This window comes from Colossoma macropomum, unplaced genomic scaffold, assembly GCF_904425465.1.
Source record: "Colossoma macropomum unplaced genomic scaffold, Colossoma_macropomum, whole genome shotgun sequence".
NCBI lineage: Eukaryota > Metazoa > Chordata > Actinopteri > Characiformes > Serrasalmidae > Colossoma > Colossoma macropomum.
This window is the reverse complement of record NW_023494810.1, coordinates 30,340,693-30,366,269: the sequence shown is the minus strand read 5'-3', so window position 1 is coordinate 30,366,269 and position 25,577 is coordinate 30,340,693. Positions and strand designations below refer to the sequence as shown.

Here is a 25,577-nt window from a genome sequence, read left to right as displayed (position 1 = left end):
CCCTGCTTACATCCATTCATCTCTCCGAAACGTCCGCACACACACAGTCGCGCCTCACGGGGGTCAGGGGAGGATAGGTCCTGCTCTCCCTCACCCCCTGAATTTCAAAAGCTGCTGTGAGTCACCAAGTCTCCAAAGCACTTAACCTTAAAGTCTGCCTAACCACACACAGATCCCTATTAACTCCTTAAATTCGAAGGGTTTGTATGGGGGGTCCACACAGCCAGTCCTCACTCTCATAACCACAGAAGTTACAGATTCGTCTCCTAGTAATTGATGAATAAACGATGACCTAATAATAAGCCCTAAGATTAATAACAGAACATTAAGTCTTCAGTTTAAGGGGCTAATGGCACAGTGGAAAAGGAAATATTTGCAGGTTTTAATGTGTGTCTATTACAGTGAATATGTGTGAGAAAGACCGAGCGAGAGGACACATTGCATGGAATGCTTGGCCTTTTCATCACCTAAGTGCATATCATCAAGGTCAAAACACAACCTTGTATCTCTGAAATGGTAACCAAAAAAAAGGGCACTGTCCTTCTACAGTCCATTAAGTTCTAGAAAATGACCAGTAAGTGTGAGGTACAACTCCAACATCGTAAGTGATTAGCATAATGATGAGTTCCAAGGAAGTCTAAATTAGACTGAAATGCCCAACAGGTACTAGACACAGTTACTTTTCAGGGTAATTTAGTTCTCAGAACTTACCACTATATTAGGCAAACTTAGTACTTTAGAGTTTGTATTTCACACTTACTTGGTTAATACCTAGAATTTAGAGGACAGTAAAAGAAAGCATAACCAAAAATGTTCTTAACTGTTATTGTAATTTCACATAAATGATTACTTCTTGGGCCATCTTGAGCACACACACACACACACACACACACACGATAACATACGAGACAGCACACACTGACCTACATTTAGCACTTTACTCATGCATGATACTGGTGAGGGGAGGGGAGGAGAAAGGTATATGTATAAGTCAAGGAACAAGGAAGGGGAGTGAGTAGCTTGGAAGGAAATGTCAAAGGGGAGGTGCTGAGTACAGTGTGAAGGAGACTAAAACAGTATGAAGCAAAGTGGAGGAGTGAGGGCTGAGACTGGAAGGCCTTAAGTTTAGACAAGCCTTTGTGCTGTCTTCTCACACACTTGCTGGAATGGCTGGTAGCCCTTCATGTTTGCCCTTCACTCAAACACATTATGTTTGCTTTTTCCCCCAATGACAGGATGTGGGGTTATACATACATACTGTGCAAAAGTCTCAGGCACATAAGCAAATTGTTTAAAACTTTGTTTTAGCAGCGAGCGTGTTTTTGTCAATAATAAACACTTTTTAAATATTAAAATAAATTTAATTAAATCTAAAATACAGTAAAAGGTAACAAGAATTTCAATAAATGTTTTCAAAAAAAATGTTTGGTATCTTGTGAGCTAGTCAGAACTACATAGTTTGGTTCCTGTTTTTTCCTGAAATCACTACTTAAAGTATACATTTTATTTGTATGTGTTAGTTTTTTTTTCTGAATATTTACTGCTCAGAAAAGCAGCTTTTAAATATAATTTTCTCAGGTGCCTCAACTTTTTGGAAATGGTATGTTAGCTCAGTTTTCAGGACAAACAAAACACAGCACTGTGCACAATATAAAAAAAGTATTAAATATAATGCAACTGTAACCAAGATTATAACCAAGTTTATATGATGTCAGGTGTATTAGTGTAATATTTATTATTATTATTATTATTATTATTGAACTGTATCCAAGTACATAGAATCTGGAATGATGCTTCTTGAAGAAACGCCACATGGTTCTGCACTGGTAGAGAGTAAAAGAGGTAAGGAAAAAACGGAAAAGGAAAGGACACATAAAGGAAAATAAAGTGGAAAGTGGGAAGAGCATGCAGCTTTCTCATAACATCTCATAACGTCATTATCATGAACACAGAGCGATGTGGTTTTCATGCACAGCCAGCTGCAGCTGCAACAGTTAGCTGTTAAAAGGAAAAAAGAAAAAAGTGAGGAGAAAAATCCCTAAACTACCAAACAACCAACAGTGGGAGCTGAAAAAAACAAAGTTCAAACTGCCTTCCTGTCCAAGCTGCCAGCAGAACCTGAATGACGAGATGACAAAGACCCAGATAAATGAGTGCAATATATTACAGCTGAAGCCAGTTTATATGACGTTAAACATGTACTAGCCAGACATCATTTTAAAAAAAAGCACTTGGGGGGTGGGGGGGGGGTTTGTAATTTTCATTGCTGTGTTAACATCTGCTTTTCTCCTTCACGTTTCTCCCTCAGTGACCTGAGCTGAACCAGCGACTCGTAACTGTTGAGTTGCTCTTGGCTAAGTGAGGAACTTCGGCTACAGAAGCCACATGAAAGAAGCAATGCTGCCAAAAGGCTCAACTCTGCAGAGGCAGCGGTGAGGAAGCTCTAACAAAAGAGAAATCACCGCCTGACCCCGGCCTAAACAATACACAGTTTATACCACTTCTCAATGCAGGGCTTTTCACTGTAGCACTGCACCACAAACAATGGTACAACTCATCACCCAGAGAGAGAGACAGAGACAGAGACCAAGAGAAAGAATAAGAAAGAAAACATAATCCATAAAAAGAAACAAAGTTAGAAAGTAAGAACGAGAGAGAGAGGAGAAACAGGAACAGAGAGTGTTACAGGGGTATCTACAGGTAAAGTCTTAAGAGAGTTCCTTCAAAAGATAAAAGCTACAACTGAAACAAAGAGGAAATTACAAAAATAAGCCATCATGAAACACACTTATTTAATATTACATTTAAAGAAGATCAGTGCCGTACTGGACGTTCACTTCTTTTTTGTAGTTTTTTTTATAATCTCCCTTCATGGCACTAAACTTGTTTTGAGTTTTGAAAAGTGCTGTATATCAATTGAACATATTAATATTGTGGCAGTTGTCGCTGTTGTGAGATTTTCTAAAATGAGAGGAGATGGAGATGGAGACACAGACAGAGAAAGAGATGGAGATGGAGAGGAGATACAATTGCAAAGAAGATACTGAGAAGAGAAACAGATGGAGAGTGAAAGGAGAGAAATGCAAATAGAGAAGGAGACAGAGAGGAGATACAGAGAGATAAAGATAGAGATAGAGAGGAGATACGGAGATAAAGACAAAAAGAGATGGAGAGGAGATACAGAGAGATGAAGATAGAGAAAGAGATGGAGAGGAGATACAGACAGAGAGAAACAGATAGAGAAAGAAATGGGGAGGAGATGCAGAGAGTAGAGAAAGAGATGGAGAGGAGATACAGGCAAAGAGAAACAGATAGAGAAAGAAACAGAGAAGAGATACAGACAGATATAGAGAATGAGATGGAGAGGAGATACAGACAAAGATACAGGTAGAGAATGAGATGGAGATGAGAAAGAGAGATACAGACAAAAACAGACATAAACTAAAGGAGATACACAAAGAAATTGAGATGGAGAGGAGATACAGAGAGACACAGATAGAGAATGAGATGGAGAGGAGATACAGAGAGATACAGATAGAGAATGAGATGGAGAGGAGATACAGAGAGAAATACAGATAGAGAATGAGATGGAGAGGAGATACAGAGAGAGATACAGATAGAGAATGAGATGGAGAGGAGATACAGAGAGAAACACAGATAGAGAATGAGATGGAGAGGAGATACAGACAGAGATACAGATAGAGAATGAGATGGAGAGGAGATACAGAGAGAAACACAGATAGAGAATGAGATGGAGAGGAGATACAGAGAGAGATACAGATAGAGAATGAGATGGAGAGGAGATACAGAGAGAAATACAGATAGAGAATGAGATGGAGAGGAGATACAGACAGAGATACAGATAGAGAATGAGATGGAGAGGAAATACAGAGAGAAATACAGATAGAGAATGAGATGGAGATGAGAAAGACAGAGAGATACAGACAAAAAGAGACACAAATTAAAGGAGATACACAAAGAAATTGAGATGGAGAGAATATACAATGAGAGAGAACGAGATGGAGGCAGAAAAAAGATGGAGAGGAGATAGAAAAGGAGGTGGAGAGGAAATCCAGACAGAGAAAGAAGCAGATTGAGAGGGGGGATACAGACTGACAAAGAGACGGAGATTGAGATGGACTTAAAAATACAGATACAAATAAAAAAGGAAATGGAGACGGAGGAGAGATAAAGACTGAAAAAGAGGTGAGAAGATTGGAGATCTGGGAAACGGGAAATGGAGACAGAAAAAGGAGAAGGGGATTCAGACGATGATGCAGTGCGCTGGAACCATATCTGCTCCAACCTGTATAGGGGTGCTCCATAGCTGATGTAACTATGAAGTAAGAACCTGTGCTACACCAGTATGTAGGTCTCCGTTTTCAGGGCCAAATCTCAGCTCCGACAGCCAGTGGTGTCACATTCCACACACTCACTGCGCACACATATAGAGCTGTAATTAGCTGGGGTTATCAGGGACATTGGTGCAGTGTCGTAACAGAAGATTATGAGGTCGGGCTGCGTGTGTATGTGTGTTGGAGTCAGGTGACGTCTTAAGCACTGATGTTGAATCAGAGACCACTATCAGTAATCAGGTTGCAAGCTGATGTAGGTCACATTAACTCTATCATTACAGCAAAGACCAACCACCTGACACACACAGCATCACACTGTAACAGACCAAACTACTGACGCAGAACTAACAGCAGGAAACTACGGTGTGTCCTGCTTTATAATAAATCACATGATAAGATCAAACAAGCAATGATGCAAGTATTGCAAAAAACTATTTTTAGTGAGTATATTTGTACTGAAATCATGGGAAACCACTACTTCCAACGGTCTGAAATAAAGTTAAAATATAAAAGGTAATTTACCTGTATCTCATTCAAATGAATGATAATGATATACAAACCTTGTGGCTACAAGGTTGTTGTTAATATTGTACGCTATTCTATAATTAGTCTGACTTGTTCGTTCCTCACTGTTTTACTGTGTGTAGATGTATTCAAGCACACAATATACACTATTGTTAAAAAGTCTGTAATCACTGGTGATATTAATATTAATTTACATAGTACTGTACAAAAGTCAGAGACCACTCTATTTAACTGTTTGTTTTCATTTTTCAGCAACAGGAAAAAAAGTGTGTCTATCATAGCTTCCATCTTTGTCTTTGTCTTCATCATAGATTCCACTCTTGTTTAGAGACTTTCAAATCTGCAGAGATGTTTTTCCACACCTCTGAAGTTCAGTCTTAGAAGTTGGTTTATCATTTTCTGCTTTTCACAATCCAAAGAAATCCCAAACACATTCAATAATGTTGAGGTCTGGACTCTGGAGTAGTCAGTTTACTGTTCTGAGAACACCAGCGGCTTCTTTGTTTGAGGTGTCTGTCTCCTTTTCTCAGTGAGACTTCTTGACAGCTACATATCCTTTCAGACCCATAGCGCTGAGTCGTCTTCTCACAGTGGAAGGATGGACAGAAACACCTGTTGATGTTTTTAGATCTGAAGCAAGAGTGGAGCCTGAGTTTTCTTACGCAACTGGATAATCTTATATCTAATCTCCTCATAAATCTCCTGAAAAATAAGGATTTTGAACTTGAAGGCCGTTTGGACATTAAATTAATGAAGGGTGCACTCTGACTTCTGCACAATGCTGCGCACAATAATAACTTATATAATGCAGATTTAAATCTTATAAACTAGACACCAGAAGGTATTTTAGATGTTTATTCAATGTTCCAAAAATACTATTTATCACAAATATAAGCTTCCTATTAATTATTTGAAGATATAAAGTTGCACACGACTAGCACAGCGAAGTTGTTTTATCTGAAACCAAATTGGGTTTATACTGTAAAAAAAAAAAAGAATCCAAATGAATTATAGTTTTTCTTCCTTTATGTTGTAAGCTTCATTAAAACCCAGACTAACAGTGGAATATGGTTTGTTCCGGCTCTATGAGGCTGTAGATTATAGCCTGACTAAAGAAACTAGGGCACAAGCTCCATGTTTGTATTTCATTTGCGTGGCAAACTTGTTGCATGTTTACACACATTGAGAGGTTTACACCAAATTGCCCTTATAAAAACACACCATCAGGATCATGCGTAAAATGTAAACCCAGCAGCAAGAGAATTGGACCAGCTTCTGTTCCTCAGCCTCTTTACGCAAACGGGGTAAAATCCACAGACCTTTTCATGTTGCCATTTTTTTTTTTAGTTACAGTTGTGTGGTGACCTAGTTTGTATTTTCGCTTAGCTATCACATTCCAAAAAACTTGTTGGGTGTGTACAGTGTTCACGGAGCTCTGACATCCATTCTGAGTGTGACATTGTTGGTTCTTTCCTTTAATTCAATCTCCATGATGGGTGGTGCTCGCCAAGACATACTTTTGAGCTTCTTTCACATGTCTGACTCAGGCTTCCCACAGTCTCCTCATAGACTCTCTAGTGAATATGAAGCAATATAATCATAATATGGTATTTTTTCCATACGGCAGCACTAATATGTCTGCAGCTGAAACATTTAGTCATTAAAGCTGTGTGACTGAATGTGTGTTCATGAATTTACAATAGAAAGATCTTATTATCCATTTCAGGGAATGACAAGTCCTTGAACATGTACTTGGAAATGTTTATCTTCTCTGACCAAACTATTTGACCTCAGTCTTGTCTTCAGTGTCATCCTGGTGTATCTATGTATATGCTGCCATGTTTCACCAGATGAGACCGAATGCTTTAGATCAGTGTTTCCCAATGCTGGCCCTGGAGGCCCACTGCCATGGACACTTTTGTGTTTTCTCTGTTCCCAGTGGACCCGATCCAACTCATCAATCCATTAACAAAACCTTACTGAGTTGACATGTTCATGCTGAAGCACGGAAAGCACTAAACTGTGAAGTACAATGGGCCACCAGGACAAGGGATGAGAAAAAGTCCTTCAGATCATTTACATTTACGGCATTTGGCAGATGCTGTTATCCAGAGCGACTTACAATTTGATCATTTTTACAGACGTAGGCAAAGGTAGTGTTAGGAGTCTTGCCCAAGGACTCTTATTGGTATAGTGTAGGGTGCTTGCCTAGGCAGGGGATTAAACGCCAGCCTACAGCGTAGAAGGCGGTGGTCTTACCCACAACACCATACCTATCTATCAACTGAGCGTGAAAAAAATTCAAAGCTACTATTTCAAAGTTGCACACACCATCATCCACATTCAGCATCAACACCTGGAGGCGCTCAGCCATTTCCAGCACTGCTCAATTTCTCTGAGCGCCACAGCATGACATTCAGCAGTTTGCTTTTACTGCATTAAATAAAAACCAGAAGACCGCAGACATCAATGTTAGATGACGTGTGGATTGAAATTGACATCAACAGGTTTTCAGACAAACAGATAAATGTAACTGTAACATGTCCGTTGTTCTTTAGACCGGTGGTCTGTATTGTGTGGTAAACCCTCTAAGGTCATGCAGGCGTTATATTCTCTTTATGTGACACATATGATTTCATTCTGGATAGAGGTCTTGAATCGTTTAACAGTTTTTCTTTTCATTCATCATTTATTTAGATTTTTCACCTGTGTGGATGCATCTTTGGTCCTTGTGTTGATAGATGACAGCAACAGACTCTAAATTTAACATCCAGAATCAACTCTAGATGTTTGTAACTCTTATGCATAACCTAATGACACCATGACGCACAGCTGGCAAAGAAACAACTCTTGTTCAATTACTTATGGGAAATATAGAGAAAAAATGATTATAACTCCTACATGGTTTACCTCAAATTTCTTCTTATGACAACACCTTCACATATGCCTACATGCATGAGTGTCTCACCTCCGCGGACGCCTTCCAGCGGGTAGAAGAAGGCCACCAGTAGGTTCATGAGCACAGCCAGGTTGAAGGAGATGCTGCTCCAGAAGGACATGTTTCTTGAACACCAGTACAGAATGGGCTGAGCTACAGAGGGGAAATGGAAAAGATAGCATACACAGTCACTCAACAAGACTTGTAGACTCTTATCCAGACATACAACACCTTATTACACACATATGACCTTTCCTGTTTTAAGCACTCCCAATGCAGTCATACAAACTTTGACACACACACCAACACACTCTTTGTCAATCTTTGACTCTTAAATAAGCCAAACACACATACAAGGTTTACAGACTCTTAATCCAGCCATACAAACCTGTGTACAAAATGCATGACCATAAAGTACATCTAGACACCCACTACATCCCATCAGCAAATAAACAAAGCAAGTCTGAAATATTTCTCAGCTTTTACAGATCTAATACCACAATGCTATAAACATATACATGTACAAACAATTCTGAACATCAATGCAACATCAGGTTGTTGCTCAAATAAGCATTTAATTGTACTACTATTAAACCCTAGGTCCTTATCTAAGCCATAAATGCTGATTGGGTAATATAACGATAAGGAAAACATGCTGTTTAGATTAATTGACTATTAATTGATGGTATTTTATGGTTCTGTTTGAACAATACAGTCAACACTAGTCACACTCAATCATTTTTTGGTAGTTTCCCACAATATCTGACAGCGATGGCAGATCATGTGAGCTTTAGCATATGGCTAGAATACGACATCAAACCCAAGTTTCAAGTTTTGGCTTTGTTTTGCTAATGATAACAAAATTGGAGCCAATTTTGAAAGTACCAGATTTCAAAAGAATCATTCTTCCAAAAATACACTAATATGACTAGCGACCAGGGAGCATGATTTCGGTTGCATAATGATACCTGATAGATGTCTACTGGGTATGAAATTGTCACAATTAATATGAATGTTATTCATATTATTATTTTATTGCTCATACGGAAACAAAACGTTAGCAGGATCAGTGCTGATGTCAAAGTGCTACTATTTATGACTGCAAGCCAGGAGGATTTGTGGTGCCAGCCAGTAGCTTATCTCTACAGAACTCATTCTAGTAATATCTTTTTCACAAAAAAATACAGCGACATGGAGTTCATTCATGCCGTCCATGTCTGCTGCAGTTACTGAAGGCAGCAAACAGTTTCCACGGCAACGCTGACGCTGCTTCTGTGGTAGCACATGTTCAAAATGCCCTGAGTCTATTTTCAGGGAGCAGAAACAACACATGCATGGAACTGGAGAGGGTAATTAAAAAGTACAGCGTGCCACAGTCCAATGATGAAGATCTGGCAAAAACGTCCAACGCAAGGACTGCAATGGACTGGTTTCCATGGCAACCTCCACAGCTTCCATTCAAAGCTACTTTAAAAAGAAAAAAAAAAAAGAAAAGGGAAAAAAAGACCTAAACCCACTGACCTAGGCATACAACCCATTTAACCTTAACTCCATCCCAGTGAGCGTCCCACTTGGCTAATGGGTTTCTTTTTGAGAAAGTTCAAAATAAAGCAGAACCTTTAAACTAGCAAGGAAGTGCATCAGTCAAGCATGCAACTTTTTGAGAACTGCACAAATTAATCAGTAAGGCCACAGATTTGACAAAAATACAGAACAGAGGGAGAAAGAAAAGAGAGTCTTCATTAGCCTCGACCAGTGCAGTCATACTAAGCCCAACAGAGTGTTAACCTCAACCACGAGCCCTCCTCCCTGAGAACTCTCTCAACTTCTGATTATTTTGACGTCTGGTTGGTTTTGATTTGAAAAGAGGAACCGAAGGAAGGAACTTTAAATACGCAGAATCCACCGCACTCATGACTAGTGGTCGGAGCCAACAAACATGGCCTAGGCTCTGAGATTCAAAATTGTAACATACTGCTGTCGCCTAGAGCACTCACACCACTAACTGATCATTCACAACCTCACTGGGGCAAAAGCAAGATTGTGAACCCTCATCATCAGATAATGACGAACCTGCAACTAAAAGTTTCTAATTGCAAAGATAAGGATGGCTTCTTTATTCATTTATCTTTTGATTTTTTGAACTGGTCTGACATGTTGCACAGACTTTTGATTTAAAACACATTTCTGATCACATTTCTTTTTCTACTGGTTTATTCAAGTCTAGCAGACTTAAAAGGTCTAACTGACAACAAGGATAGAAATGTTGACCTCTCTCGCTCTTTTTTCTCCTTGTCCCTATGGTCAGGTTTGAGATTACTACATGTCTTTTTTCATCTCAACCTTGTGGTTGGTCTCGTACTTTTTCTTCCTCTTCTCTTTACTATAGAAAAACTTGTTTCTCAAAAGGCACTTGCCACCACATTTCTCACCACCATTTCTCTACCTTAGTCTCAATTCAAATCCTGTTGATGGAAGAAAAGTCTTGATTCCCTGCCTTAATTTTACCAACGCTCGCTTACTCTAACTCGCTCTCATTCTCTCCGGACATAACCTGAACACTCCTTCATTCCCCTATCTTTCTAACCCATCTCCCTCTTTCTCTGTTGCTCATCCCTTTCTCAATTCCTTCTTCTCTCTCACTCTATGTCTTCATCTCTTTCTCTCATTCTCAATTTTCTCTCCCTCCTCTAAGAGAGACTCATTTTATCCTGGATTGCTTGCTTTAAAGGAATACTCCAGTGTTTTTCAGTCTCTTTGTGCCACATCTGTTTTACTACAGGTGATAATTTTAACAGGTGTTCCAACAGTTAGTAAAAGAACAGGAAAAAAAAAATCTTTGACTCAAAACATATTTGAAGAGATTCATTCCAAATTGCTGTAGTTTCATTTCTAACAATTTTAGACAGAACAAGTTGAAAAGAACAGCTAACATATAATGGAAAAATATATTTATTTTTTTCTATAAAAGGTGGTATTAATCATAACATGACATTGAAATTTCTTTTATGTGTAAAGACTTACAAGAACGTGTAACTTTCAAAATTCTTGAAAGTGATCTATAATTCATTTATAATAGAAGATATCTTCCCATTGGCTTGTACTGTGGTAGACCGAGATTAGGGTAAAAACGCTGGAGTTTTCCTTTAAGTTCAGGAAGGAAGTCAACAGTCACATAACTCTGACTTCCGCTCATTCACTTTCACACACGAGTCTCCTACCCTTCCTTGCTGTCTTTGACTACAAATATAACCAGGAGCTTGTTAGACTATACACTTCATCACCTTATAACTTTAAACTTCATTTCTATTTTTAGTGTTTACACCCCCTCCCCTCTGCCCTGGCTCATTGGGGATCAGGACGAGCCACCTGTGCCAGCTCAGGTGCTTCGAGAGTGGGCTTCACCTGAAGTTTACGTGGGGCTTCAGGGAGGGAGAGGGCGTGTATGCACCTTACTTAGGACAGATAGGAAGGGAGAGGGTCCACGCACAGGGCACGGAGTTTGCGTTACCAGTGTCCTGTTGAGTACCTCGCAGTTTCTTCTGCCAGTTCATCTCATTGAAGAGGTCTTCGCAACGCACGAAAAAGTCGTTGATCTTGCTGCCCTGTTCGTCGCGTTCTGTGGTGTAATACACGCGCAGCTTGGATTCCAGTGTGAGGAACTCGCAGATGTTGGGCACGGGGAAGACGATCTGCTCCATGGTGCGGTCCAGACGTACAATCTGGGAAACAATCACAATCATCATAATTATTGCTACCCCTGGAAAAGTGTCATCACTTTGAAGAACACTTTGTAGTAATAATCAGACATTATCAGATCTATTTCCATTCATATTTACCTTGTTTAAATGCATATCGCACATTTTTGTCCTCAAAAAATCTAAAGTCGTTATTCAAGAGTTCCTGTTTCACTGGGATATGAATATGAGGCGACATGCAACCCAGACACCTTTACTCATCCATCAGAAAACACACAAAGGAAATGAAAGAAAAGACTATTGACCTTTATAAATCAGGGTACAGCTACAAAAATACCTTCACACCTACAACTACGCACAAGGGTAGTAATTAAAAAGTTTTAAACCCATGAAGCTGGGATGAATCTTCATCTAAAAGGACACAAGTGTATTTGGCTCCCACGCACACTAAGGAGGATGATTCAATAAGTAAAATTTTCTCCAAGGATCAGAGTTGGACAGCCTATTACATCCTGGGGTCACCAAGCCTCCAAAACTAGTTACACATCTCTCCATACCACAAACATTAGTGCCTGGTATTTGCTAAACATCAGCAGAACTCTGGAACTGCGTTATATGGCCCGATAAGACAAAAGTATAACTTTCCGGTAAAAAATCAGAAAGGAAAAGAAAGGAAGAAAGAAAAACAAATGTCACTAGTCTGATCTAGTATGACAGAAGATCTGTGGTGTTGATATGTTTTCCTCAAAAAAGGCTGGGAACACCATAATGTCAAGTATGTTAAATGTCTGCCAAGAAGCCAAGATTGGGTCATGGATAGATTTTCCAGCAGGACACTGAACCCAAATGCCTCAAAAGAAAAACGATTTAATGACTATAAAATTAAGCTTCTGCAGCAGCAGTACTAATCCTCTGATATAAATAACCCCCAAAAAACTGAGGGGTTGACCTGAAGCTTGACCTGAAGCAGAGAATTCACAAGCAAGGACCAAGGGCTCTTTTTTGTGTTCTGTTTTTTGGCAAAGGGAAGGTGCCAAAATTACTAAATGCAGAGATGCCAGTAACTGTGACATGTTTTTGAGAAACTTGCTTGTTTTTTTATAAAGAGGATGTTTCTTTGAATAACTTCACCTTGAAAGATTAGATTTCTATAGATTACAGTGGAAGAACAATCTGATAGGGCCAGAGGGGACTGTAGCTCACATAAGCAAGAGTAGTTAACAGTCTAGAAACGCATAAATACTTGTGGTGTTCAGCTGGAATTAACTTCTTGTCTGTTGAGTTTACAATATTTGTCCGAACCTAGCGAGAAAATGGATGTGAGGTAAATAAGACGCACGTCGGGTGACGATAAGCCTGTTTGGGTCAGTGTCAGACTCAAACCTGGATATGGACTTCAGACAAGAGTACTTGGGCTGTATTCGAGCTTGGACCAAAAATTCAGCTTTACTCTAAAAATAAGCTGGGATTTCATCTAACACACTTGGCTTGACTCCTGTCCCTTAAATGGAATCTTGTCCCATCTGCTTTAACACACTGACATAACAGCATCTCCACATGCAAACAACGGTACGCAAATTAGCCAAATCATTTTCATTTGTAAACCGAAATTAAACAATAACATGGTTCAGAATAGCAGGTTACTCAGTGCCTCAGATCAGTAACCATGTTTACAAGTGGAATTTAAAGCAATTATGTTTTATAGTTCATGGATGTACTAACGCACCACCATACTGCTCTCCAGCAGCACTGGAACATTACCCTGAAGAAGGGAGATCAAAAAAGGTACCCAGAGGCAGGAACTACACACCTCGATTTGAGCAGTGTGTTTGGCATAGAACTCCAGAGCTTCGTCACCCTCACCGTAGGTGCCTCCCGCCTTCAGCATGGCTTGCAGCTCCTTGTTATGTCTGGCCAGCTGTAAGAGTGAGTGGAAAGAGGTGAGGTGGTTTACACTGCACTGTAAAAAAAATAAAAACCACTGTGACATAACTAGTTAACATACAAAAACACTGACTTGCAGTGATCCAGAATTTAAACAACAATAAAAAATAAACAAAAAACAAACTCTGAATCGTCAGAACACTTAAAATGCTTTTGCCTTTTCAACTCTTAAGCCCTATTTGAGCTGGGTTAGTTTTACCAGAGGAGGTCTGGTAATTTAATTTGTTAGGAATTCAACTAGCCGATTTGTATGAGATAAAGTATATGTGTACCTGGACATTCAGTTCAGCATTAAGATTAGAATTAAATGGATCCAAACAAACAAACAAACAAACAACAAAAACAAACTTCCAGTTAATACCAGAGAGAAAAGCACTAGATCAGTGAAATGGGCTCAGTCAATTTAACACGTCTCCCAACAGGACAGAAATAATACTGCTTTGTGAAAAGCACCTTCAGATTTCATTTAATTTATCTTCTCCTTCTAATTAGCCCATCATTAAAATCATTTTAAGGATAAAAGAACTGTGTCAAGAGCTCCTTTTCAGTTGTCGGCCTCATCTCCCACTCGCAAAAAACAAAGGTACTGATGTCCATTAGGATTTGTTATTATATTAGTGTGAGGTTGATTTTAACAGGACTGCTATTATGGAAGGAGCTCAGAGTTTAGTGAATTTTAAGCCCTACTGGAGCTGGATTAGTATTACCTAGAGAGCTACTGTAATCTGAGAGATTTCTGATGAGATCTGTGATTTTATTCCAGTACGAATCTGCAATGTCAGTAGTTTTAATAAGTCTGTTGGAATAATTCGCAATAATTCAGGAGCTAATTATCTTCTAAAATTCGCTGAAATTGGAGCTCCTTCAATAACAGTAGTCCTGTTCGAATCACCCTCAAAGTAATGTAATAAAGCTGGGTAACAGAAAATGGTGCCATTTTTTTAGAACCTGCAGACAAGGCTAACAGCTAAAATGAAGTTTGATGTGACCCAATTCCTTAATCGACAAGTTCATGACAAGACCCCTGAAATAAACAATATCTTTGATGATGGCCAAATTACAAGGAGAAGGAAAATGAAATCTCTCAAAAGAACCACTCACTAGTCAATGTGTTTCCTGTCTCGAGTTTATTCTGGAACACTAAAAGTCAATTTGTGACACAATTCAGTGTAAATTCCCTCCCATACGCTATGATTATGCACCATCATTTGGATCGGCCTGTGATAACGGGCAGCACGCCACAACGAAATGAGATGTAAGGTCTCCTTACTCCATCCACTGTCACACTTAGTTGATTTTTTTTTTTGTGTGTCCTATTTGCCATTTCGCCAGACAACGTTGTTATTGTTTGGAAGCACGGTGCCTGTCACATAGTGCTGACGTAAACATCTGCATGACTATGTTTCGATCCGGGATGTTTGGGATAATTTGGGGAAATTACACAGATATGAATCAACCAGTAAAATCATGCACAATTTACATTACAGGACCTCCTCTGGTAAAATAAATCCACCTAGAATATGGCTAAAAGAAAGTAATTCGCTCTGGAATAATGACTTAACAGACTTGTAAAAACTGCGAACATGGCAGATTCATAGAGGATTAAAATCGTGGAGTTCATCTGCAATCTCTCAAATTGCATCAACTTCACAGGTAAAACTAATCCAGCTCCAACAGGGTTTCAGCTGCTGTCATATCCCATACTGCTGTGTGGTACAGCTCAACAATGACCACAGTATTTCAAGGTGAAAAATTTGCATTAAACATCGTGGAATCCTGGCAATAATTACCAAATGTGGGGTTCCAAAGTCTGAGATCACCAGGGAAAATACTTCTACTTTGAATTTCTTTTCAATTTAACATACAAAATTTGTCAACACCTGTAATATTATCAGCAAAATACATTGAATGAAAAGTAAAAGCTTTGAAATCTTAGCATGAATTTCAACATTTCTTAGTTTTCAGTAGTCCCCCTTTTGCTTCAGTGACAGTGTGCATTGGAGCTGGCATGGACTCCATATGTTTGTGCTCAACACAATCGCCCGAGAAAGAAATAAGCCTAAAAAATCCTCTGACTTGCTTGTACAAAGGCCTTAAAGTGGTCAGTGACAAAAATCTGCTTAAATTGAAGCCCTAAAAATAGTGCAGAATCTTGAATTTTTCTTCTTAATTTTATTGTCATTTCTTTGTTTTTCATTTTCCAAAATCTTAAACTTTCTGTTGTTTATTTCCTGGTGCAAATTAAAAAAAAAAAAAAAATCAGATTTTCAATGTGGTCTCAGACTTTTGGACCCCACTGTACATGGCCATGATGCCCAGCATATAACACTAGGGAGGCAGCCTTAATTCTTCTGTCTTTGGAGAAATGTCACACTACACTGACAAATGAGCACATCACTGCAGGAGCCAAATGCGCATACACACACACACACACTCTCACATGCACGCACACACACACACACACACCCTCTTTTGCTCATAACATCATCCTCAGCTGACTAAAGTGTGTCAGATCAACACTGCACAAACATATTCACTGCCCAGCCGTCATGCGGAGTGAATTCTGCAATCTGAAGCCGTATCTTGGCCAAACTTTAGCCACTAATTATTACTCTTTCCCAAACTTCCCCAAATGCAGGCCAAGCATAGTTATTCTACAGTTACAGTTACTTTACAGTCACGTTACAGTTTTACAGACACCGTCACCAAATGTACATTTAATGCCGCCAAATAACTTTATGGAGAGTGCTGCTATTCTTGCCTAACTCACTATAGACAGTATTGCTATTGTTGTACTTTACAGTCAGTGCTGCTTTTGTCGCCAAGTCACTTTACAGACATTGCTGCTATTGTTGCCAAGTCACTTTACAGACAGTGCTGCTACTGTTGCCTAATCACTTTACACACTGCTGCATCTGTCACCAAGCCTCTTTACAGACAGTGCTGCCATTTTCACCAATTCACTTTACAGTGCTGCTACTGTCGCTCAGTCACGTTGCAGACAGTGTTGCCATTTGTTTTTCTGTATAGTTAACTTTATTGGTATATATTATTTCAAGTCACATCAACATTCATATACGTGTGTATATATGTGTGTATGTATATTTACACATATATTTATATACAGTCCCTCCAAGTAGTAGATTTTGCAGGTTTACACATTTGGAGTTAACTTTGTGAAGCATTAGCATTGTGAAATTTGGACTGTAGATGGGCCTGGACATGTGAAATGCACTGCAGCAAAAAATAATGTTATTCCTCTGTTTATTAATTTTTAAATATTTTGCAAAGTTTACCAGAGGGTCAATTATTATTCAACCCCTCAAACCACCAGAATTCTGTTTGGTTCCCTCAAGTATTAAGAAGTAATTGAGGCGTAAGGAACAATGAACTTCACATGCTTGGATTAATTATCTGTTTTTTCCCACCTTTTCTGACTATAAAAGCCCCTCCCCAATCAAGTGAACAGCACTCATACATGGTCAACAAGGGTAAGACTAAGGAGCATTCCAAGGCCATCAGAGACAAAATCGTGGAGGGTCACAAGGCTGGCAAGGGGTACAAAACCCTTTCGAAGGAGTTGGGCCTACCTGTCTCCACCATTGGGAGCATCATCCAGAAGTGGAAGGCTTATGGAACTACTGTTAACCTTCCACGGCCTGGACACCCTTTCAAAGATTCCTCCCGTGCTGAGGTCAGGCTTGTCTGAACAGTCAAGGCTGAACCAAGGACAACAAGGAGAGAGCTCATGGAAGATCTCATGGCGGTGGAGACATAGGTTTCAATAAATACCATAAGTAACATACTCCACCGCAATGGTCTCCGTTCCAGGCGAGCCTGTAAGGTACCTCTACTTTCAAAGCGTCATGTCAAGGCCCATCTAAAGTTTGCTCATGATCACTTGGAGGACTCTGAGGCAGACTGGTTCAAGGTTCTCTGGTCTAATGAGACCAAGATCGAGGTCTTTGGTGCCAACCACACCCGGGGCGTTTGGCGAGAGGAGGGCACTGCATACGACCCCAAGAATACCATCCCTACAGTCAAGCATGGTGGTGGCAGCATCATGCTGTGGGGCTGCTTCTCAGCCAAGGGGCCTGGCCACCTGGTCCGCATCCACGGGAAGATGGATAGCACCACCTGCCTGGAGATTCTGGCCAAAAACCTCCGCTCATCCATGGGTCGTCATTTCATCTTCCAAAAGGACAACGACCCCAAGCACACGGCCAAGAAAACCAAGGCCTGGTTTAAGAGGGAAAGGATCAAGGTGTTGCAGTGGCCTAGTCAGTCTCCTGACCTTAACCCAATTGAAAATTTGTGGAAGGAGCTCAAGATCAAAGTCCACAAGAGATGCCGAAAGAACCTAGACAACTTGGAGAAGATCTGAATGGAGGAATGGGCCAAGATTACTCCAGAGACCAGTGCCGGCCTGATCAGGTCTTATAAAAACCGATTAATAGCTGTAATTGCAAACAAGGGTTATTCCACAAAATATTAAACATAGGGGTTGAATGATAATTGATCCTAATTTTTATGTTTAAAATGTATTATAATTTAATTGAGCAACTTATATTTTTTGTTTGTAATATTTAGGCATCTGTTAATAAATGCTACTCTTGTTCAAAGTTTGAAGGCTCTAACTTATTTGCAAAAAATTTGAATACTACTTGGAGGCACTGTATATATATTTATATATGATATTTTTTTGGTTGTTTTCACTTACCTTGATATTTAAATGTTTATAGAGTATATTATCCAAGCCTCACCACACGCTTTTGATGTGGAAATTGATATACCATGCATATGGCAAACAAAAATACTCTGATTCTGATAATCTGACTGACTTAACGCTAGCCTGCCCTACAGGCTTTCATTCAGTACTTACATTAGGATATCTGAATAACTTTTTTCTTAACTACAAATCAGACAATGCAACCTCACACACACAGTGTTGTCCAACCTTGTCTTTGACCCTAAAGGGAGTAAAGAAGAGCACTGGCCTAAGGCCAGTGAGGCCACTAACGCGTTTAATTCCTAACTGCGCCTTACATAACTGATCCGTCAGGCTATCTGGCCTACTTAATTACATGAACAGGCAGAAAATCTATACAGCTCAACAGCGCAACAGAGGGAGCAGAAAAGGAGGGAAGAGAGCATGATATAATCAAGATAAAATGACACAGTGAATGCAAAAGAGTGAGATGGTGAGATATGAGCTAGTGAGTGAATGAATGAGTGAGAATGAGACAAAGAGAATGACAGGCAGTGTGTGTGTGTTGTAACCTATTTATCTGTGCGTGTGTGTGTGTAAACAGAGAAAGGAGGAAGTGTGTTTTAAACTTCTTATCTGTGTGTAAGAGAACATATACAATTACTTGTATTTGTGAACTGAATTTCCTTTTCTAATGCCAAGAAAAGACAGTGAGATCTTTTTTGAAGTCTCCTTGTTCAAAGGTATGACAGGTACAGTAAGAGGAGGCAAACCAGACTAGGCTTGAGCCAACTGACGATAATATATCACTGATAGTCTCCATCTGTTGCAATTGTCAATCAAGTTCAATTATTTAAATATGCCATCCATGACATTAAGATTTTTTCATGTCCTGAATCAGCCCTGACATGCTGTCTGGCTTTAGAGCATGGTGTTGCAGCACAAGATAGTTGTTGTGCTTGTTAAACTGACAAATTTGTGCTGCAGGCTTCCGCACACAGAACAGCTTCCCTGATAAAACATGAACGGAGACTTGTAAGATTATTACCTTTACATCAGTTATTAAAAACAAAAATGACAATGCATTGCAATAGTAACAGAAACTTTCATATAGTTAAGCTTTAGCCATGTTATTAACAGGCTGTAAACAAACAAAAACAACAAAAACTACCAAACCATATTGATAAAGTTGGCTTTTGACAAAGTTTCTGATCACAAGGCACATTTTTTTTGTTCAGTTAAAAAAGCACAGCTGATAATGTGGCATTAACAAACGCCTGCCACGTTGAAACAGGTTACTGAAAAAAAAAAAGGCCACGGATATCAATTAAGAGGATCCTCTGTCAGTGCAGGGAGCGGCTGCAGTCTGTATTTACAACTCTTTTTCTGTACACTTTTTTTCCCCTAAACTCCCCCAACTCCCCTGGACTCTACGATTATATCATCAATTGGCAATAGCCAGGGGGCTCAACAAGACAATGGTAAATTTAATAGAATATTACAAGCCAAAACCAAACACTCGCTGCTGACCCTAGCTGCTGTGCACGGGCACTGGAGTACTCGGTTACTACTCTAGCTGGTGTTAGCTAGGCCCAGAATCGGTGAAAATCTATTATTTTTCTGACAAATAACATGTTGGCACATTGTCCACCGATGAGAAAACACCCTGTGTAGTCTTCTTCAGCATCCAGTGTAACACTGGTTAGCTCTAGCAGCTCATTAGTTTTTCTGAAAAGGCAGCCACCATTATTCATCCAACACGAAAGCCTACTGATTTCCCTCAGAGGTTTTTCAACAACAAAAGTCTATTTCAAGTGAATTTCTCTGCTATATTTTTGTGCAACAAAATATACGGCATGTTCTTTTCCGTTCCCTACAGTAAACCTGCTATCCATCCATATCTCTTACAGACACTTAAATGTCAAAATTAGTCTGTAAGCGCATCCTTACTGAGAACCCACTTAATTTTGGGTCCTGGAATGTCGCTCTTACCCACTGAGCCACAGGTATTTAAAAACAGTTGACTACACAAGCGGTTCTTAAACTAGTCCTCATGACCCCCCAAAAAATGACATTTTCCTCCGTCCTTGTGTTGGATTGGAGAAAAAATGTGGCCTTTACAGTGGACTGTGAGGACCTGTCTGAGGATCACTGGTCTGCAGTCTTAAATATAAAGGCAACAAATAAGGATTCTTTAAAGCAATGCCGTAGAAGAACATTTCAATTTATGGTTCTTTAAAGAATCATTTTTTAAGAAGTGCTCCTAACCAGGTCCTCAGGGCCCCCAGATGGTCCATACTTTGGCCGAGGGCTCATTGGAGTGCTTTATACCAATGAAGAGTTTTTCCTGGATACTATATGTACAAACCAGGAACAATTTGGGAACTTTTATCATTAAGAGCGTAATAATATGTGCTGGACAGGGTAATCGGCTCAAGAGGCTCCTTGATGTTTTGAAGCCAAAGGAACCCACACATAATTTTTTTTTTTTATTTGTTTGATGAAGCATTTAGTGTGCGGTTTTCACTGGTAGTTAAACAATGTGAAAGGGAAGTGCCAGTTGTTAAGATGCTTGAGAGACCATGAAAGTATGCATGTGTGCGTGCATGTCTTCACCTGATGGGCCAAAATGTAAATGTTGTGGCCGACATTTCGAGGCGAAGCAGCATGCTCTTCTTCACCTTCCCCATCTTCCTCAGAGTGTTCCACTTCAACCTCTCCCTGCATGTAAGCCTTCTTTATCACCTCCACCTGCACACAGCAACACAAAATAATCCTTAGATGGCATGTATGTGTGTTACTGCTGATTAACTTTGTGAGTGAGCTCGTACAACTGTGCACAACAACAAAACCACCTTCAGGCAGCTCAAGAGTGCCCACATTTAAAGTACATGTGAAGTTAAGCACGTGTCTGCATGAGTTTTTATGCATGCATGTACATTAAACTGTTTCTGCGAGTAGTATGTGCGTCTGTGCGAGTGCACACACCAGTTTAAAAGTGTGCATGCCTGCAGAAACATGTTTTGTGGAGTAGGTTTTGTGCGCCATCAACAAGGCAAGCAGCATTCCTCAGCTAAGCCTGCCACAGCACGAGACAAATCATATCGAACTGACCAATGAAATGATCAGGTGCCGCGTCGCCCTGCATTCAATGAAGATTCTTATCTCATACTTTACTGTGTATCTTAAATCACGTCTTCTCATCAGGGAAGTGATACTCTATGTAATTTAAAGGTGAGATAAGCACATTTTTCACATTTCAGTCACTACTGTCATTACTACATAACCACAAGGAATGTCCCAAATTAGAAGCAGATGGTAACCTGAGGTGACCCAAGTGTTTTGCTGTTACTACAGGAAAGCAATCGCATCAGATCCTGCCTCAACTTGGTGTCAGTCCATAACATTCATCTCTGCTAACACTGTATATACGGAATGCTACAGGGTATAACAAAATTAGTACATAATCATGAAGCTTCTCACCAGTTCTTTAGGCCTCATGTTGTATAAGATCCGCTCTGCATTCTCACTGTCATGGCGACTCTCCATGATGGCCAGGAGCAGCTTGGAGGCATTATTCTGATCAACAGAGACAGACACACATCCAGAGTTACATCTGAACTACTCAGAAAATACCAGAAAGCCACGCATATCTTAACAGCTCTTGGATTCAGCCAATTTCCATATCGCTGCTGTCAGAACAAAACCTCATATCTCCATCATGGTCATTTTTCACTTTTTGAAATAATTTGAAAATGCCTGTTGCCCATTACATTGTGTTTAAATTTCATGACTAATGGACCAAAACAAAGGGCTCAGAATTACTTGGAAAGACATTTGCTTCCGTTGACTTACATAAAAAGTAAACTACGTTTTTTCCTTCTCCTGTAAAGCTTTCATTTTGGAGATACAAGGTTTTATTCCGACAGCAGCGATACGTTTTCAAGGTCATAGACAATCTAATGTTATAGCTAAACAGCAAGACATTCAATGATGTGCAATTTTACATTATAGCCACCTCAGCCTCAGGTGCTCCACCGCAGAGATTTGGACCATCTGATATGTACTACACACCACTGCATTCTGATCTGCTATTTGCACTGTGCATGTACTTGCATATAAAACTGCGTTTTAATCTGTTGTATGGTCAATTCTGCAAATAGGTTACCCGTCCTACTTGCCAGGACAAGTCTTTGGGAGCAAGACATAGTTGCTGGCTTGAAAAATATTTGTAACGTTCAAAGCACTGCATCTTTAAAAAGTATTTACCATTTTTCTTTAAAGCAGTTTAAAGACAGTAAGATATTCTTTCGTGTTTGCCAGTGCATATCACTTCCCACAGGCATGTTTTCGTAGCCCTGATCACACAAAAACAAGTTTGTGGATGGTTATTTTGCATGTAAGTCAAACTGCCTTTTCCTCTCAAAGTAGGAAGTTCTTCACCATAGTGAGCGCCAAAACACACCAGATTCTGTGACGACAGGCAGAGTCTGGCTTGCAAGATTACTTAGGAGTGCCATTCTGCTCAAGGGACATAAACTGAAACCCAAGCCAGACTTACAGCACATCTAAACTACAAGTTGCATAATGTTAGTGCAGGTGTTCACACCTTCAGCTCCAGAACAAGGTCCATTCTCTTCTTGCCCAGAGGGTTGATATCATTCAGAATGAGGGCAATGATGATGTCAATGCCGTTGCACTCGTGGGTAGCAATGCAGTTCTGCAGGGAAACACGAGAAGGTTAGCACTGGTGGTTTTGGCATTAGTATTAAAGCACAAATTCATAGAAAGAAAGCTCAAGAGGAAAATTTCATCACTAAATGACAAAGCTCAACTGCCATTATGCAACGAGGTGCCTTAAATGGAAGGAGCACAATGGAAATAATGTGTGTGCTGTGGAGGCAAATCCAGCTGCACTAGTTAAGCTTTCTACACATAAATGAAACTCAGTTTTGTTTTGCAGTAGGTATAAGAATGGATCTGTTTCGTATATATATAAGTGGGTTTGCAAGGATGTTTTTGTATGTGTGTGTATGAATGAATGAATGAATTGATTAATTCATACGTATCAGTCCACTCCACCTGATTCTCATGGCAGGGGCCTTGGCAATACTCAGTAAGGCTCTCAACAGTCTGGTTGATAAGAGCCACATTCTTTTCGTTAATATAAAGTCCCAGCAGTCCCAGGCCTCCTGTCGTGCTGCCACAGATGCAGTCCAGGAATTGCAGTGTCTCACACACCAGGTTATAATTGTTCTTGTTGTTCTGACAGCGCAGGAAGTTCTGGAGAGGGAGCAACAGAGAGGAGAACATACAGTTAGCTCACAGGAAAAAAAAAACTTGTCAACAGGATGTAAAGGATGTGTTAATTTTTAATTACGACATTCAGCGTTCATAGAGAACAGTCACAGAGTCTAGAGATCATAAGAGTTTGTAGTCGGACTGTGAACATAGAAAATGCTTGGATGTATTTCTGTAAGACGCAGGCTACTAAAATGTAGGTCAATAAAAACACTACAACACAAACAGAAATGAACTGGTTTGAATAAAAAATCTGTAGTATGTTAGAACATCTCTTTTTAAGACCTGTGAAACCCATGATTGACTGGTTCTGTTCTGTTTAATAACCCATATCCTCACTAACTACTTTCAGTACACAAGCTAAACAATTGCTAAAATGAATGCACTGCTCAATACTAGTCTTTTTAGAAATGTAGGTATTTTTTGGTATTTTTAACCGTAACTACAAACATAATTAGTCACTAGTCACTTGCTTGTTTTGGCCTGAGGGCATCCCCTTCTCAGTCTTGCTTCCTTGTTTATCCTTGAGGACTTTTTGTTTTGGCTCAGTTTAAACCTGAAAAATCTCTTTTTGACAATATTTATTGTGAAAAGGGCAATGCTAATAAAATTAAAACATTTAGAGCCATTTTGTGAAAATGTCTACTGTGCGATGTGCTATTCAATTACAACTAAACCACAATAAGCTGAATCTGCAATTCCTAAATGTGTAATTTACAGAGATATTTTTGCTAAACTTTAACTACCATAAAACAAATATCTGTAATGAACCTTTTAAAGCCACTTTTTAAATGCCAAAAAACTCAATATTTGATCAAATACTTGAAAAGTGCTGTGCGTATTTCTTATCATTGCTGAGTTGTGGCACTGTAGTGGATGATCTTCCACTCAGCATAGGTTTTGGCACAGAGTTACAGAAGCAATCCGTTTACTTCTCTCATGCAGTGGGTCACTACTGAGATACATTCTGTGTTTACAGTGGCTGACCTGTAGTTCGCGGTTGTGATTTTCACAGAGCAGCTGCATGAGGCGGAGGATAGGCTGCATGATGGTGATGGTGACACTCATCTCGTTCTCGTCCTGGTTCTTCTCGCCTGAGCTCGCTGGTGACTCACCAGTGCTCAGGTGCTCATCTGAGTCCACCTCCCGTCGATAGGCTGCGAAAGCCTTCTTTGTAGCCGTTGAAGCTTCCAGAAGCTGCTCGCGCACCTCATCAGTGACAACAGCGACATCCTTCACTGGAGGACAAGATGGGACATTTTTGATAAGATAGAAAAACCAAGGCAATAACTCTTCTTTAGGAAACTACTTTAATTTGGGGTTAATGATGTGCACTTTTTGCTCTTGCTTAATGTAGAGCATTCTGGTATTCAAATAACATTGCTAGTTTCAGTGTCTCACTTTGAAAAACAAAAACTCCCTCCCGCCCACTCTAGACTGATTCATTTGTTTTGAAGTACAAACTGTCCACTCTCTGGACCATGTTATCCTGACCTTTCTTTTTAGCGGGTGCCTCTTTATCATTGGTGTCTTCATCTTTGCGCTTGCTGCCCAAGTCACTGGTGTTGACCGTCATGGTGGCTTTGATCTCTTGCTGGGCCAACTTCATCCGCTCATAGAAAACCTTAAAGAACTTCTCTGACTTATTGTCCCGTGTCAGTCGGATAAAGAATGATCTCTGAAATTACAGATAACGGGAGAGGAAAAAAAAAGCACAGAGACAGTAAACATGAATGGAATGATCATCTCTATGGTTGCATTTATAGAGCAATGATTGCCATTGTGGTAGCAAAGTACTTAATTTTAAGAGAATGTACCCACTTGAGGTGACCATCAACCACAGTTTCTAGGTGAGTTGGATACTTTGCAAATAGAGATGGCACTGAGCCAATATCTGTGTCTAGTCGACACCAGCAGAAAATGCTGAAGGAAAAAAGGGATGAATTGGATCCAATTCTGTAACAAAGCTTAAAAGTATCGCAGAATTGCTTATAGTACAGTATAAAAAAAGCCAACTAGGTCTTGTAATAAAATTAGCCAAGTGAAGCCTAACTAAGAACAAAGATTAGCTAGCTACGTATTACACTTTGATTATAATTTCTTTATTT

The 25,577-nt window shown here is 39.7% G+C and overlaps 1 protein-coding gene across 1 annotated transcript in view; it reads right to left on the bottom strand.

The window, feature by feature from the left end:
• The window catches only part of itpr1b (inositol 1,4,5-trisphosphate receptor, type 1b), a 179,430-nt gene that overhangs the window by 28,370 nt on the left and 125,483 nt on the right, over nt 1-25,577 (bottom strand). Inside the window, exons 46-54 of the mRNA XM_036559065.1 lie at nt 24,964-25,147; nt 24,457-24,707; nt 23,251-23,451; nt 22,778-22,888; nt 21,652-21,747; nt 20,785-20,919; nt 13,327-13,434; nt 11,348-11,540; nt 7,849-7,971 (exon numbers count right to left, since the gene is read on the bottom strand). Of these exons, the coding sequence (XP_036414958.1) occupies nt 7,849-7,971; nt 11,348-11,540; nt 13,327-13,434; nt 20,785-20,919; nt 21,652-21,747; nt 22,778-22,888; nt 23,251-23,451; nt 24,457-24,707; nt 24,964-25,147 (1,402 nt within the window). The remainder of the gene's footprint in view (nt 1-7,848; nt 7,972-11,347; nt 11,541-13,326; nt 13,435-20,784; nt 20,920-21,651; nt 21,748-22,777; nt 22,889-23,250; nt 23,452-24,456; nt 24,708-24,963; nt 25,148-25,577) is intronic.